At 35.6% G+C, this 17,880-nt stretch overlaps 1 protein-coding gene across 1 annotated transcript in view; it reads right to left on the reverse strand.

Annotated features, from left to right (window-relative positions):
• The window catches only part of LOC150086035 (uncharacterized), a 209,270-nt gene that overhangs the window by 10,938 nt on the left and 180,452 nt on the right, over positions 1–17,880 (reverse strand). The window contains exons 10-12 of the mRNA XM_090374776.1: positions 15,842–15,900; positions 12,482–12,548; positions 1,904–2,019 (exon numbers count right to left, since the gene is read on the reverse strand). Of these exons, the coding sequence (XP_090230902.1) occupies positions 1,904–2,019; positions 12,482–12,548; positions 15,842–15,900 (242 nt within the window). The remainder of the gene's footprint in view (positions 1–1,903; positions 2,020–12,481; positions 12,549–15,841; positions 15,901–17,880) is intronic.

Genomic DNA, 17,880 nt, shown 5'->3' on the forward strand with positions numbered 1-17,880 from the left:
CAGATTGGCCATAAGCCTTACCGGGGGGGAAACCGGTAAGGCTTATGGCCTCCAAAATCACACTAGTATGAGGCCTCTACAAATTTTTCCGGGTAAGAATTTTTGATCCAGTCTGCCTCTGTCTATCAATATTGCTTTTCTTTTTCTCTCTGAATCTGTAGTGTCTTCACTAGGACGCTTTCTTTTCACACCTTTTAAGTATTTTGCTCATTTTTAGGGAATAAAGCACAATTACAAAATTAAGAGGCACGCTTGATACACATAAACAAAGCTGAATGTATGTAGCAAGTGAATAAACAACACTGTAAAGGCAGACACACTATTAACACCTCACTAACTCACATTTTACTAAAGCACATTTCTGGCTGTTACTACCAGAAAAAAATAAAAACAATTTCTAGTTGCGTACCTGCTAGTGGAATCTGTTATAAATGGGTAGTAAACTCGATCTAATTGCATTTGCGATAATACTGATAGCCGGAATTGTGTAGGTTTTTTACGTTATGGTGAAATGTGTTTCCCCTTCACTGATATAAAAAACAAATACATTTTCAGAATCTTCTCTTCATTCTTATTGTGTTGCGTTCAGTTTTGCGGTGATTCTGCGTTCGACTGCCATTTCTTATAAACACAAAGGTGAATCGTGCATAAGCAAATTCGGTTCATGTTATACACGATATCGCTCCCCTATATATAAATTTTGTATGATTAAATTTGTGTGGTGTAAACACGTGTTATATGAGGATTAACTGTATTTATCAATGATATCGATGAAGGTACAGTATATCAGACTTAATGTTGAAGTTTGCAGATGATACAAAGGTTGGCAGGGTTGTTAATGACTGTAAAGACAGTAGGCTACTGCAATAGGATCTAGAAAAGTTAGGTAGATGGGTAGTGGCAACTGAAGTTTAACATTGACAAATGCAAAGTACTGCATATGGTAGCAGTAACACAAGAGAAATGTACCATCTGTGTGGTACTTCACTCAGGGAGGTGGAATATGAAAAAACTACCTGGGGGGTAACTGCGCAGTCAGATATGAAGTTCTCTGAACAGTGCAGACGGGCGGCCAGAGTAAGTCATGGAGTTTTGTCAATTATATACAGAAATTTTGCTAGCAGAGACAAGGAAGTGATTATCCCTTTGTATAAGGCAATGGTTGGGCCACACCTTGAGTACTGCATACAGGTCTGGAGGCTTCATTTTAGTAAGGATGCAGAGTTGCTAGAACGAGTACAGAGAAGGGCAACAAGATTGGTGAGAGGAACAAAGGGGTGCTCTTACCAAGAGAGGCTTAAGTTCTGCAAGTCACAGCATCTGGAAACTAGGCACCAGCGAGATGATCTGATTGAGGTGTATAAAGCCTTGAATGGTTTGAGAAGGCAAAACATTGATGGGATACTTCTGCTTGCTCAGATTAAGAACTTGAGGGGGCATAGATTCAAATTGAGGAAAAATAGTTGTAGAATAGATGTGCAGTTGTTTGCCTTTAGCCAGCAGGTAGTTGATTGCTGGAACAGACTTTCATTTGTTGTTGTGGAAGTTGACAGCTTAAATAAATTTAAGGCTGAACTAGAGAAACATTTGGAGTGACCAGTTGGGTGAAATGGGAAGGGTTTTTTTTTTTTTTTTTTGGTTGATGATATTGAAAAGCTTGCTTTCTTGCATCATATGCCTCAACTAATGCTAATGCTAAATAAGGTGGTTGTAAATATAATTTTTAATGGTGATATATCTTACAACACATAACAAAAACTTACAGTTTATATTCCAGAGACACCTAAATCCTAACATTGACTACTCTTAATTCCCAAAATACTTCTTCATTAATTCAATAATGGAAATGATGGTCACTTCCTCTAATAAGTCAATCAATAAAATATACAAAAACTAAATTTACCTTTAATTACAGCTTCATTAGTGAGTACATGTACTGATTGTGCAAATGATCTAGGAATATACCATTCCTTCTGAAGTCGCTGGACAGCTTGTAAGGCAGGATTCCACTCGTTTGGTCTTTAAATAATTAAATTTAATGGTTTAATAAGTAACATACTTTGAATTTTTATTAATAAAAAAAAAAAAAAAACTTTAAAAGTGACATCCATTCTACTTGATGCTACAATAAAATTTTAATACACAAGAAAACTTATATTCTTCCAAAAAAAAAAAAAAAAAAAAAAGTACATATGATTAAAATTAACAAAAACAAAACATTTTATTTTAAAATTAGTCTTAATGATGAGGGAATTAATCCATATGCTTTTTTTTTTCTGACATTTGAAACAAAAACATAAAAAAATTTGGAATTCACATATTCAGCAAACAGATTAAATTGGGTGATCACATTGGATTCCCATTTAACTAGCTTATAAATGGAACTGAAAGGCAAAAATATTACCCCATTTAAGCTGGACTAAAGTAGCAGAGATTATAGAATTACAGTCCGACCTCCATATGACGAAATCGATCGTTCGTTTGAAAAATTTGTTATACAGAAATTTCATTATAAATAAATAAGATGTTTTCAACAAAGAAAAATAATACTGTGAGTATTATTTAGTATTGTAAAAATAATATTCAGAAATACAGATATGGGAAATAATTCAGAAATACAGATATGGGAAATAAATCAGAAATAAGTGGGAATGAATTAATTTTCTAACATTTTAAAACAATTTTTTAATATCATATATTAAGAGATGACTACAGGTAGTTCTCGACTTTATGAGTTAATTCGTTCCTAGTGTGTGCTCGTAAAGCAAAAACTCATAAAGTGGGAATTTATTTCCCATAGACATAATGTTAAAAATAGGGATTACGTTCTCAACAATGAAATAAGTTAGCTAATTAGTTTATGTTTAAACAATGACTGATTTATTGAAAGAAATGAATGAGAAATTATTTACAACTTACAAATGTTAAAGAATGTTTATTCTTCATCCTCATCGACTAAATGCACACTCGTTGATAACTCATTGTTGGTTTGTTGCACAAGGAGTCGTCTTCTTCAGAAATGTTTCAAGAGGCGTTTGTTTCCAAGATTATCTTATCTTTTAATTATAAATTTCACTATTGTGTGCATAAGCAATTTTTAACGGCACACACACAAATTGCAATTAACACGATTTGTGCGGAGTAACAAGTTTACGAAGCTTAAAAAAAAAAACGGAATGAAGAGAAGATTCTGAAAATTTATTTGTTTTTTATACGATTGAAGATGTCATGGAAGAGGAAACACATTTCACCATAATAACGTAAAAAACCACACAATTCCAGCTATTGGCATTTTCGCAAATGCAAGCAGATCGAGTTTACTACCCGTTTATAATTGAATTTTAAGACCATCTATAAATTTTGAAACTAGAATAAGGGAGGTGAGAGAAGGTGCGGAAGGTAGGTGACTACAGAAAGTTAAGAACCCTTGCACCAGTGGTTAAAAACAACTTATGATGATTGTTTCATACCTTACTGGTCTCATATCACACAATGCGTGGCGTCTATTAGCAAACATGCTGAGCAGTGAATAATGTATTGAGTCTAAGTGAAGTACGGAAGGGCACAGTTCCAATTAACCATATGATAAAAGGTATGTTTATTTTTAACCCTTAATACTGGGCTATATTTTCTCTACATAGCAAATTACAATACACGTTGTGGGGTAATTATATTTCAAAACAGGCAACCTGAAAATTGTACGTATATATCTCTGTGTTCAATTTCTGTCTTGGGGACACTTCAGTCCCTCCAGTGAGAGAGATCAACTTCCACCCTTCAAAGTTTGGGTTTACACCCAATTAGCAAGTAGCTAATGAAGGGATGCATACAGTTTTCAAATTATTTCAGTGACTGTGTTGAAACAATCCTGAAAAAAGTGTAACTTTTAAAGTTTGTCCAATCAAAAATTAAATGGTTATGAGACAGCATAATAAAAATGCAACTTTTAAAAAAAAATTTAGAACAGAAAGAAATTGAAATACACAATATTTACTTAAAACGTAACTGCTTTGTTAAAGCTGAAAAAATTGACCATCCTCTAGTCATTATATGATTTTTCGCCATACTCAAGGTAATACAGGTATTGGTGGAACTTTCAAGAGGGACCAAGGACAATTATGAATGAAGCTGATCTATGGAAATTATACTAAGAAGTTTGCGAGAGTCAAATCAGAGATTGTCCAGTATGTTAAAGGTGACAAGAGCCTTCAGAAGATGACTCTGAAAATCATCTGGAATTTACTGAAGAGTTTCATGTAATGAAACTCTTCAATAAACTCCATGTTTAACAAGTGGCATAACAATGTTATGCCACTTGTTAAACAATTTCAATTTGCAATATAAGTATATAACTTATCACAGTTGCAATGTATGTATAGGTGTTGATATCATATAACTTTTCAATGACCTCTGCCTTTTTTGTTTAAATTAATACGTGTTTTGTTTAAACTGTCGTGGAAGTTGATAGCCTAAATAAGTTTAAGGCTCAGCTGGACAGGTATTTTGAATGAACAGAGGGGTGAAGTGGAAGTGGTTATTTTTAATTAATTTATTTATTTTTTTTGACTGATGCTGCATAAGCTTGCTTTCTTGCATCAAATGCCTCTACTAATGCTAATGCTAATACTTGGATCATTTACTACCTTATTACACACACACATACTCTGCCCTACCATTAATATCCAGACACCAGTCCATTGACAGTTGGTCACATCCTACCCAGGCACAAAGTATCAGACACAATTATAAATATGCTTATAGGCCTTTGAGAAAACAATAGTAAAACTGCGAATGTGAGATGCCACGGTCAACGGCATTCAAGACATCCAGGACAGAATGACAATAGCTTACAACATAAGCAATTGGTCTGTATGCAGCACACTTCAATGGCACTGCAGGTCCCTAGGTCAATGATTAATGATGTGATCTGCAAATGGAAAAGGAGTGGCACTGAAACCATCATGAAACAACTTGAAAAGCATCAAAGCTAATGGAACACAATAGGAGAGTCCTGCAAGTAATCATCTGCTTGGAATGCAGATTGGCATCGCAGCATGCACAGACTCTCAGAAGACTGGTTCACATGTCAGCGCCAGTTTGCAGGATGCTGCATGATATGGGTTACTGTGATCATCATGCAGCAATCCATCAGCCACTAATCACTCCAACCAATGCCAGATGCCATATAGGTCGGTGTAAGGCCTACTGTTTTTGGATCATGAACCAATGGCAAGTTGTGCTTTTGAGTGATGTTCAAGGCACAGTCTACTAGTCTGATGGTCGTTCCTGGGCATGGCAGATGTCTGGAGAAAGGTACCTGCTAGACTGTTATCATCCCAACAATGAAGTTCGGCAGAGGCAGTATGATGATCAGGACTGTTTTTCATGGTTTGGCATGGGACCATTGGTTGTTGTTTTTGGACAAAATCATGAATGCTGAGGTCTATCTATATGTCCTAGGCAATAATGTATCACCAATGTTGCGGCAGCATTCCGAGGAAGGCTCATAACTGTATCAGCAGAATAACACTCCATGTCATACTGCTCACATTGTGACGAACTGGTTTGAGGATATGAGCTGACAGGTTGGACTAGCTAGCCCAGAGCCCATCCTATAGAGACACCCAGTGATCCAATTTATCCTCTGGGATAAATTGGATCAATGGGTGTGTATGAATAGAGACCAACCAAAAAAAAACCCAGAACTAAACTGTTTGCTGCTTTGAAGGCTGAATGGTGGAAAATATCAGAGACTGCAGGGCATTATAAAGGCTCAAGGTTTTGGCACAAGTTATTAGTTTTCCTGTTAATAATGATTATTTGTAGATATGCAATTGTCTGGATTATTAATTAATGGTAGGGCAGTGTGTGTGTGTGTGTGTGTGTGTGTGTGTGTGTAATTAAAAAAAAATTTTTTTTTGGCTGCTACTAAACTTGCTTCCTTGAATTATTTTGTTAATACAGTCAGTCCTCGAATAGCATGATAGTTGTGTTCCTAGAAACCCTCGTGCAATGCAAAATTGTGCAATATAAGCAACAGGCCCTATGGGAAAAATAGGGTTAGGTGGCGACCACCCAAAATTGACCACCCACACATTTGTAACCAAAACATTACCAAACACAATAATAATCGTAATAAAATAAGTAAGTATTTTATTACGACTATTATGTAATAAAATATTACTAATGCTTTTGCTTCTATCGTAAGCAAACTGGTTTTTTGTTTGGTTTTCTATCCAAACAGATGACAGCCGTTCCATCTCTTCCAATTCTTTGTCTATGGATTTTATCTTTTGTCTTTGTCTAATGGATTTTAATTACACTTTGAGTTGTTCCTGTTATGAAAGTTGTTTTTATTTTCTCTGCATGATTTGTAATTCTCGGCGGTGCCTCATTTAGGTCTGTAAGCATGTGCAATATCACGTCTTTCATTTCGCTCAAAGCGTTTCACAATTTCATATTTTTTCTCTATCGGCAGAGGCGGACCGGCCATAAGCCTTACTGGGGAAACCCCGGTGGGCCGGAGGCCACTGTGATTTTGGCCATAAACCATAGTATGAGGCCACTATAAATTTTCCCGGGTAAGAATTTTTGACTCAGTCCGCCTCTGTTTATCGATATTGCTTTTCTTTTCTCTCTGAATCTGCAGTGTCTTCACCAGGACGCTTCCTTTTCACACCTTTTAAGTATTTTACTCATTTTTAGGGAATAAAGCACAATTACAAAACGAGGAGGCACGCTTGATACACATAAACAAAGCTGGGTGCGTGTAGCAACTGAAAATACAACACCGTAAAGGCAGAGATACACTATTAACACTTCACATTTTACTAAAGCACATTTCTAGGGGGTTACTACCATAAAACAATAAAAACAATTTCCAGTTGCGTTTCTGCTAGTGGAATCTGTTATAAACTGGTAGTAAACTCGATCTAATTGCATTTGCGATTATACCGATAGCTGGAATTGTGTTGGTTTTTATGTTATTATGGTGAAACGTGTTTCCCCTTCACTGATATAAAAAACATAAATACATTTTCAGAACCTTCTCTTCATTCCTATCGTGTTGAGTTCGGTTGGGATGATTCTGCGTTCCACTGCCATTTCTTGAAAACACAAAGGCGAATCGTGCATAAGTGAATTTGGTTCGTGTTATATAAGATATAGTTCCTCTATTTATAAATCGTGTATGATCGAATTCGTGTAGTGTAAACACGTGTTATACGAGGACTCACTGTACACATATTAACCATATTCCCGTCCGCTGGGGCACATTCCAGCCCCAACAGGGTTCAGCAAGTTAATTCTATAATTTTTACTCTAATTACAGAGCTGAAACTCGGTATAGTTGGAGCCAGAACTGTTTTCTTGAATTTTCCCACTTAAATTTTCAAAACCTTCTATTGAATTTCACGCAAATGACAAAAATGTGACATCAAGTATGCATTTTTTTTTAGGCCTTTCCAATTAATATTTTTACGCCCACCCTAACCAGCCTAGAGCTTATGAAACCTGACACTTGATTCGTTTCTTGGTGTAAAGTGCGCGAATTTCTTTTTACAGAGAGTAGCAGTTCTGATAAACAACTCCGCCTGAATACGAGCGAAGCGTGGGAATTATATATCACGTGACCTCACCAACCGTACAGCTACATCGAGATGGGAAGGGAGAAGTGTAAATAAACAAAAGACGAACAGGAGCTACTGTTTTTGACATAAGAAGCAATAAAGCGATACAGTAGCAATAACAGTTTATGAAAGGTGAACAGATTGTATTTCCTATCTTCAATGTGTATTGCTCCTACGAACAGAAGATCAAGGAAATTCATCTGTTGGAAATGGGAAAAACTGGTGTAAAACTGATAACACTGCAATGCGCATTTGATAAAAAAAAAATTTTGCTTTATTGTAATTGTTTTTAGTAAACATTATTGGAACAGCAGTTTCCTGGGTTTGATCTTCTAACCATATTTCGAGAAAATATTTCTATTTATAGCTGCGTTATAAACTTCGAAAACTGGTGCATCAAAAAAAAAAAAAAAAATCATCCGCTATGAATTTCGTTCTTTCTTGAAATGTGTATTGTTCACAAAACTGCAATATTTCTAACAATACAAAGCTAACAGATTACGACTAACAGCTGCTCAAAAAGTATTCTTAGAAGATATTTGCTTGTTACGCTTTGATGTCACTGCAAAGGGAGAAATTCTGTTTTAGTTCAGAAGCCGAATAAATTCACTATCCACGGTCATAAAGCTGTTCTGAGCTGCAATAAACAGATAAACTCCGCTGACAAATAGACTTACTCCCCATCACTTTTATTGTTTTACTGTGGTTTTTGGCAGATGAGTCGGTGACTGCTAAATGCAGTGCGGTTTCTTGTATTCTCTCTCTCTCTCTCTCTCTCTCTCTCTCTCTCTCTATTTCGGGATCTCTGACCGTGTGGTCATCACAGAATATAAACAGAAAATTTGTTTGTCGGAATGCTGCCCATCAATTATCAAATCTTTTACCGACCTTCTAATGCATGTTGTGTTCAAATAATCCACTTTGCGAAATTCGAAAATGCTACATCAGTTAGGAGCACAAACGGTTTCCCCCAACACATTGAATTACTTTATAGATATAATAATGATTTTACTGACTGGAAGAAAGTGTCCACAATAAAACAATTGTACAAGGCGAAAACATGCGGTCACTCAAAGGATAAGCAATACAGCAATGTTTGAAATTTATAATGCAGTTCACTAGCTAATATTTCCAGAGGAATTATTCTGGATTTTTTATCAAATGAGCACCAGACCAAAATCGGACTAATTAGTACTTCCGCATCCTAGGATGAACTGACTAATTAGAACTCCAGCATCTGTGATGAAACGTCATGCACACCGATATCGTTTGCTACAGCAATAATATAAAGAAACGAAGCAAAATATTGTAACAGAGCTATAAAGCAAAATAATGTTAGAAAGTAAAAATGCAAAATATTGTTCTCTAAAACAATTGCAGTTTCGCCATCCTAGGATGAAGCTGACTTAGAGCTGCAATGCTATTTTTTTTTTTATTTTTTTTTTATTTTTACGCGTGTGTTTGTATGGGCGGCTCCTAGAACAAAAGTTCATCTCCACCTCGTTGCTCTGTTCAGTTTTTACGCACTGTCAAGGTAAGGCCAGTGTGCGTTGTGTCGTGCAAAAAAAAAAAAAAAAATTCACCCCGCTTAGGAATATCCCATGTTGGACGAAGACAGATGAAAAGGAAGGCGAGAGAGAGAGAGAGAGAGAGAGAGAGAGAGAGAGAGAGAGAGAGAGAGAGAGAGAGAGAGAGAGAGAGAGAGAGAGAGAGAGAGAGAGAGAAGTTTTTCATCCCGCACGGGAGAAAGTAACAGGAAAGAAAAACTGTGTTTGTAAGCTTATGTGTGTGTGTGTGTTCTGTTTTGGCATTTTGGCTACCTGGAAGCAGTCATCACCTGGATGACTGCCTCCAGGTACTTGTCCCTAGCAGGAGGGCAAAGCCTTCCCTACTATCTGCACGCCCTCCTCCCTGGGGAAACGAGTTTCCCAGAGAGGAAAGAAAAACTTGTATAAGATGAAGAGAGGGAAGGAGAAAAGAGGAGAACTATCCTGGCCCAGGAAAGCCCCAATCCAAGATCGATTGCTAGAACAACACAAGAAAAAAAAAAAATTTTTTTTTAAATAATAAAATAAATAAATAATAATAATAAATAAAAAAAAAATGAAAGTTAGCTCTCTGGACCTTTGACAATCTCTTGGCCTTCTCCCCACCAAAAGGGTATTTTTTTTATCTCTCCCTCTCTCTCTCTCTCTCTCTCTCTCTCTCTCTCTCTCTCTCTCTCTCTCTCTCTCTCTCTCTCTCTCCCCCCCTCCCTCTAGGGTCGGACTAGAAAGGGTGGACTTCCTCTCCTAAGGAGTTTTTTTCCCTCAAGTGAAAGAAGGGAATTGGAAATTTCATGAAAATGAACCCTGTTTTTCTTCATTCGGTGAACGGCTATTCTGTCAGCGCAAGAGAAGTGAAATTACATTTGCAGCTCAGAATGGAATTCAAGCATTGAAACACATGACATTTTATGGTGAATTTTTCGGGCGTTGTGTGATAATGAAAATTCAATTTTTCTCTGGAAACTGATGGTATCAAATGCATATCAAGGAAATATTGAAGTATTCAATAACAATTACTTACAATTTCCCAATCCCTCACTATGAGTAACAGATTGTTCTCACAATCTGTTACTAGCTGCGCATTTTTTTTTTTTTTTTTTTCCGTTTGTACACCAGGTGAGATGCATGTAAAGTTCCTTCGATATCAGTTTTCGAAGTTTGTAATGCAGCTATGAATAGAAATATTTTCTTGAAATTTCGTAAGAAGATCAAATATACATCCATGAAACTGCTGTTCCGATTTAGTCCTCTAGAAACAATTACAATAAAGTGAACTTTTTTTTTTTTTTTTTTTTTAATGAAATGGCATTGTAATGATCAGTTTTACGACAGTTTTTTTTTTCTTTTGTTTTCTTCCCGTTTCCAGTATAGCTTCCAATAGATGAATTTCCTTGATTTTTTGTCAGTAGATAATACATATTGAAGAAAGGAAATGCAATATTTTAGATTTTTAAGACCAATTCGTTGCAATTCTTTTGTACAACAATTACGAAAAGCAATAAAGCAACTGTTGTGAGTGAGCCATGCAAATTAGTGTTTGCAAGTAATGATGCTCAACTGTTTGTTTTCCACGAAATTTGTTTACAGTTTCATTTTCTCCTTGGATCACCTTGGTAACGCTAATGACGTAAGCTTGACCAGTCAATTATCTCTCTGCGTGTGTTGATTCATTTTAGCCAGAGGCGCCGAGCTGATGCGCAAATTTTTGAACTAATGCTGTAACGCGTTTTATTTTCAAAGCTTGGATCTTGTTTTGCCGACATCAAAATTTAATAAATTGAAATGTTATCGTACATTTTTGCTGTTTTAGAGTGAATTAATAGTTTTTGCTGAGCGCTAAAGGTAGGAAATCAAAGAATATGCTTCTGTTTATGTATATTGAGAGTTTCAATTTTGTAAATTGAGTAGAAATTATGGAACTTATTAGTTTTCTTCAGGGGGAGCAACTTTCGAGTTAGGGTTAAAAATTAGACAAAAACAGGCGGACTTAGACCGGGTTAATACAGTGGGGGACCCAACATTAGATGGCAATTTGTTCCACAAAACCCATCGTATGTTGAAAATATTGTAAGCTGAAACCAATAATACACTGATATCCTGAAATTCATTCTAAACTCTTGACAGGCTACCCCAACAAAACAAAAAATAGGTATTTCTTAATGTTATACAGTAGAGCGTCAGTTATCCGGTATAATTAATGTCAGAACTCTGCTGGATAGCCAAGTTTTCCGGATAATTTTTCCAGTAAGATTAAATAAATTTAATCTTATCTTACGATTAAATTAAATAATTAAGATTAATTAAATAAAAAAAAATTATAAACCAATCTCGGAAAACAGAAGGTTTTTTCGACGAGCACGGACAATCTGTGCTTCCCAGTGGCATTTGCACACAAAGCAATTGTAACTCACTCTTTTCTCATCTTAAAACTTGGTGCAGGCATTTCTCTTTTAGTGGCTAGGGTTTTTCTCAGTAATTCTTTCCATAATAAGCCATCGTACGTTGAAATACATTATAAATGTTTTCTTTCTCATAATTTGCTATAACTGAAGAAAACTTACTTTTAAAGGACACCGCTGCCGATTTGTCTGCAGAAAGTTTCTTGCCTTCAATATCTAGTTCACGTATACTGTATCTCAGTTTTCAGCCAACCTGTGCTTGCCTTAACATCTTCATTAACCCTTAACTTTTGATTAAAATCTAATGCTTTTTCACAATAATAATATTGTAAGTTATACAATAATGTATTATTGTATAACTTATAGTTAATAAACATTGTATAACATAAGAGGAATAAACTGAATAAGTTCCTTGTATGTTATTATTATTATGAAAGAAATACTCATCTTAACTGGCTAAAAATGTTCTCTTAAAGCCACCATTGTGGTGGCTTCAGATCTTGATCAGAAGGTTCCAAATAGCTCATTTTTTGTAATTTCTTCAAGATATCAGAAAATAGGATTTATGGAGCATATGATAAAGAGAAATAAATAAATGTATGAATGTTGGTTTCAGACTGATAATTTGTAAACCCACATATAAAAACACGAGGAAGTGGCAAGGAGCTACTACTGACAATGTAAAATTTATTTTTTTACACTGTCATGCGAAGGCAATCATACATGGGTGGCACTGATCAGACTGCATTAACCTCTAATGCTACAGGATAATTTATTTTGTTTTAAGAAATAAGTTGAAATTGATGTAATTTGTTGATGGTAACAAACAAAAAAAAAAAAAAAAAAAAGAACGCAAAAAAAAAAAAAAAAAAAAAAAAAAACAAATAAAGATTTCATATTTCCTCACCGTTTATGCCGTCTTTCACATGGATCACATTCCTTAAGTTCTTCTGTATCAATTACACAATACATTCCTAAAAATTAATAAATAAAATTATATGGTTCTGTTTTTTTTTCTCAATGAAAATGAAATATAAGATTGTAAAATATGTTAACTTTTAACAATTGAAATAATTCATATAACAACTTATAAGAAAAATATTTACTTATTTTTTCTTAAAAAGGAATACAGAAACACATTTGCCAATTCTTGACTGTTGAAAATGAAAGATGGGAGATTTTTTAAAATCGAGACTTTGAACTTGAAATTAAAATTTCACTGGCAACAAATGCCATTGTTATTAAAATATAGCCCCAGAACTGTTTTCCAGTAGAGTATGCTTTCAAAAAATAGATTATCTGGGAAAAGGAAGTAAGCAAATCCTTGGTCATAATTACGAGAACTTCCTTGAACTCAGGGGAGGTTCCTATGGACTGGAAATTTGCAAATGTGTCCCCAATTCACAAAGGGGGATCAAATGGTGACACCACTAATTACAGACCTGTTAGTTTAACTTCTGTTCTGGGAAAATTAATGGAGTCTCTGGTTAAAGAAGTAATGGAGGGCCATCTAGAAAAGACTGCAGTTATGTTTCAGACACAACATGGGTTTGTTAAGGGAAAGTCTTGTCCGACCAATTTGATTGGATACCATGATCTGGTCACAAAGGAACAGGATGCAAAAAATAATTTTGATATCATACCATATCATATCATATACTTGGATTTTAGGAAAATTTTTGATATTGTTGCACGTGGAAGACTACTGTACAAATTGGAGCAGTATGGTATTAAGGGCAAATTGCTGCTTTGGATAAAGGGATGGTTGGTGGGAGAGGACAGAGAATGATAATCAATGGATGCTCCTCTTCATAGACTAATGTTATTAGTGGAGTGCCCGACGGCTTGGTGTTGGGCCCATTGTTGTTTTCCGTATTTATCAATGATACTGATGAAGGTATATCAGGTTTAATATCCAAGTTTGCAGACAATACGAAGATTGGTAAGGTTGTTAATGACACTAATAACAGTATCCTACTGCAACAGGATCTAGAAAAGTTAGGTATATGGGTGAGAAATGGCAACTGAAGTTTAACATTGACAAATGTCAAGTACTGTATATGAGTAGCAGTAACCCCAGAGTAACATATCAACTGTGTGGTACTATACTCAGGGTAGTGGAAAATGAAAATGACCTGGGGGTAATTGTGCAGTCAGATATGAAGTTTTCTGAGCAGTGCAGACAATCTGCAAGAGTAGCTCATAGTGTCATGTCAATGATATAGGGGAATTTTTCTAGCAGGGATAAGGAAGTGATTATCCTCTTGTATAAGGCAAGGCCAGGCCACACCTTGAGTCTTATCTTAAAATGGAGGCCCCATTTTAAGAAGGATGTAGAGCTGCTGGAAAGAGAAGGGCAACAGGATTAGCGAATGGATCAAAGGGTTGCTCTTACGAAGAAAGGCTTAAGTTCTGCAAACTGCAGCGTCTGGAGACTGGGCACCTGTGAGGTGATCTAATTAAGGTGTATAAGGCCTTGAACGGTTTGAGCAAGCTCAATGCTGATGGGATTGTTTCTCTTGCTCATATTACGAACCTGAGGGGGCATAAATTCAAATTGAGGAAAGACAGTTGTAGAATAGATATGCGGAAATTTGCTTTTAGACAGTGGGTGGTTGATTGCTGGAACAAACTTCCATCTGTCGTGGAAGTTGACAGCTTAAATAAATTCAAGGCAAAACTAGACAAACATTTGGAGTGAATGGATGGGTGGAATTTTCGGTTTCGTAGAAAAATGACACTGCAGTTTACTCGGCACCATTGATTCATTCGACAATTTTAAACCACATACCACACACATAAAGGTTGAGGACAATCTTGGGTACCCGTATACGAAAATCCCATTGCCAAATAATCATCATTATATTTATGACAACGTTTTCTTCTATTTTGATATTGATGGTTGCTCGTTTTTGCCATTTTCTCCTAGCTCGTTATTATCAAGTTTCCTCTTCTGATTTTCTTTCACTAAATATTTAATAATAATTTGCAAAAAAAAAAATAAAGTTACTTCTAGAAACCAATACAGTTAATTACAAACACCTGTTCTACATAAATTAACTGAATATAATGTTTTAGAGATAAAAACATAAAGGAAATTTCTTACTATACTGCTTACAAATTGCACTTAATTCGTAGTCCACTTTATGCACATATAAGCAACTGCAAAATGAACTGCTCTAGGTGGTACATGAGTTTCATCTACAATGCCACTTGCTTAGTGGAAGCCTGAAATAGTCAAAAGGGTTTGGAATTTAGAGCAAAGTTTGAACTCCAAATGGTCTTCTCTGTTCAGGAGATGTTATCTCAGGCACCATATAAAGTCCATAATCCCTTATATTTTGAAGATAAAACTTTTAATTTTTTATGATTTTTGTCCACAGCTAAAGGAATTATATGAGGAAGATATCCTGTACTTGGCAAAATAATATCAGTAGTAATATTCGTAGTTATTAGTAGTAGTCACAAACTATGCAAGAAAGCAAACTTATATCAGACAAAAAAACACCCAACACTTTCCAATTCATCTGTCCATCCTCTCTTACAGTTAATCTAGTTCTTCCTTGAATTTATTCGAACTTCCCACCTCTACAACACCAGATGGAAATTTCTTCCAACAATGAACCATCCTCTGGCTAAAGGAAATTTTCTGCACTTCTGATCTGCAACCATCCATCCTCAATTTGAATTTATGCCTCCTCATGTGAGTAGTCTGAGCAAGAGGAAGGATTCCATGAGCACCGAGCTAATTCAATCTATTCAAGGCCTTAAATAAACACCTCAACTGGATCTCCTTGCAGCTGCCTAGTCTCCAAATGCTGCAATTTGCAAGGCCTAACCATTGCCTTATACTCATATTATTATAATTAGCCGTATGGTGCAAGGAAGCCTTGAGTCTTTTGCTGCACCAGTCAAAAAAAAAAAAAAAATTTCTGTTACTCTGTGAGAGAGAGAGAGAGAGAGAGAGAGAGAGAGAGTCAGAGAGAGAGAGAGAGAGTGTCAGAAATAGAAGGGAATCACCAAGAAGAGAAAAATGATGATATCCAGCTAAGGAACCTGGATGTGCCAAGCCCATACTCACCAGATGTGAGCCCTTGGGGGTATCATAATGCTAAAGGCAGATCAGAGACAAATACACACACAAAGGTTTCAACTGAATCTATTTTATAACTAAAGAGTTCAAGAGAAAAGAACCACTTAGTATATATTTGTATATATCCTTGACATAAATATAAAAATGGATATATTAGAAATACACTTTTATTACCTGTGTCTATATTCCATTCAAATTTGAAACCTGTCTGAAAAAGACGCCGCTCTGCACTTCTGTAAGATAATATAAACTATTTTAAAACAGTGTCCTTAAAGACAGTAATAGAATTTGAAATCAAAGTAAAATAATCTGTTTTAATTTATTTCACCCAATGCACATTGCCAGTGAGTACAAAAATAAAATCATTACTAATAAATAAAGGTAAAAAACACATTTCACGTTACTTGCACTGCAAGTAACAAATGAATTCTAACAAATGAAAGGGGCATTATTTGCTTAGAATTCTAAAACTAAACTTCAACATCACAATTATTAGGTTCACATCAAATTCAGTTGATATTCATATTTTGTAAATATAACTAGCAATTAAGTGAAAGCAAACGTGTTCCATATATTTGGAGCATATATAGTTTAACAACAGCTAGTTTGTTGGTTGGTTGTTTTAAAATTTCCTGGCACATGGACTACTTTGGTTGTAGTGTATGGGTTCATATGGTAGGAGATGTAATCTTATTTTGTATTATGTCTGAACCAGTGTGTTTTATGGATTAATTTGCATACTGAGTAGGTTGAAAAATCTGAAATGACTTATAATGACTTCTGAAATGACTTTTGAAATTGGTTAACTACAACTTTGAAGCCTTTAAGAATGGCACCAGTCTAAGATGTCAACTGAACCCTGACTTCGCCAAACAAATAGCAAGCGGTGAACCCAACCTATCAGAGAGAACTAACTTCAGCAATTATTTGAGCGAGGTGTTTTCTAATAAAATCATTTGGTATTCATTATCAGTTTCAAATACTGTCTTAATGTTTAGAACCTTCTACTAGAAACTTCACCATACATACATACACTATACTTATACCATATGTGTAATTCAAGCCTCTTTGCTGTGTAGATTAAAAAAATATTTAAATGGTTTTTATTTATTAAAAAAAAATTGTGTTTTATTTCAAATTTATAATCAGAATAGATAATAAGTTGCACAAATACAGATTTTACTTAATCTGCATTTCAAGGATTAAGATGCAACATAGCAGCTACTACTATTATTATTATAGTTACCAGTTCCTATATGATGTCCTTAAGAACTTGTACAAGACTATTCCAAATATACACCAAAGTGAACACATCTAGTGCATATTTACAAATTTCAATGGTTAGAATAAGCAGGTTGACAGTACAAAAATGTGAGATAAGAGAAACTATAATTTACATAATAAATATTAACTAACATTAAAAATTAGTCTTAAAATTTGTAAATTACTATTCCATATCTCCTTTTTAATGTTAAAATTTATAAATTTAACATTAAACAGATAAATATGGGAATGTTACAATGTAATTTAAATTTAATATCACTAGGTTATAGCATACACATTCCTCATGGCAATGCCATGATGTTACATATAACAAGTAATTGTTTTACAGTGCTAAAATTAGGCTGAAATCAGCTAAAACAGCCTCGTATCCATCGAGGTCTGGATGCTGTTTGTTTGTTTGTTTGTTATTTGGTTTTTAGGAGCATTAGCAACTAAGGCCATATTGCTCCGGGAATATGCGGTGGTCATTCCCTGACCTTTCCGCATCCTCCGTATTTAGTGGTGAAGGGCTCGAACCCAGAGTCTAATCAAGAAGTGTGTGCTACGCACTGCTGCTCCTTCCCAACTGGCTACGGAGGTGCCTGTGTGGATGCTACAAGATTTCTAAATGTGTCTGCGGGATCTGGTACTAACACTTAACCAGCAGATCCTTTAACTCCTGTAAGGTTCGTGGGTGAGACGCCGCAGATCGGAGTTGCTGTTCCAACACAAACCACAGATGCTAGGTGGAATTGATGTCTGGGGAATTTGGAGGCCAGGGCAATGCCTGGAAGTCTTCCTCATGTTCCGCAAACTAGTCTCGAACAATCCAGGTGGTGTGGCATGGCGCATTATCCTGCTGAAAGTCTGCACCACCAGAGGGCCGACCGAGCTAGCTGGGTGGACAAAGTGCTTCCTGGCAACCCAAAGGTCGCGGGTTCGAATCCTGC

The sequence above is a fragment of the Mastigoproctus giganteus genome, chromosome 5, assembly GCF_048544385.1.
Source record: "Mastigoproctus giganteus isolate SK-2022 chromosome 5, ASM4854438v1, whole genome shotgun sequence".
In the NCBI taxonomy this organism is placed as follows: domain Eukaryota; kingdom Metazoa; phylum Arthropoda; class Arachnida; order Uropygi; family Thelyphonidae; genus Mastigoproctus; species Mastigoproctus giganteus.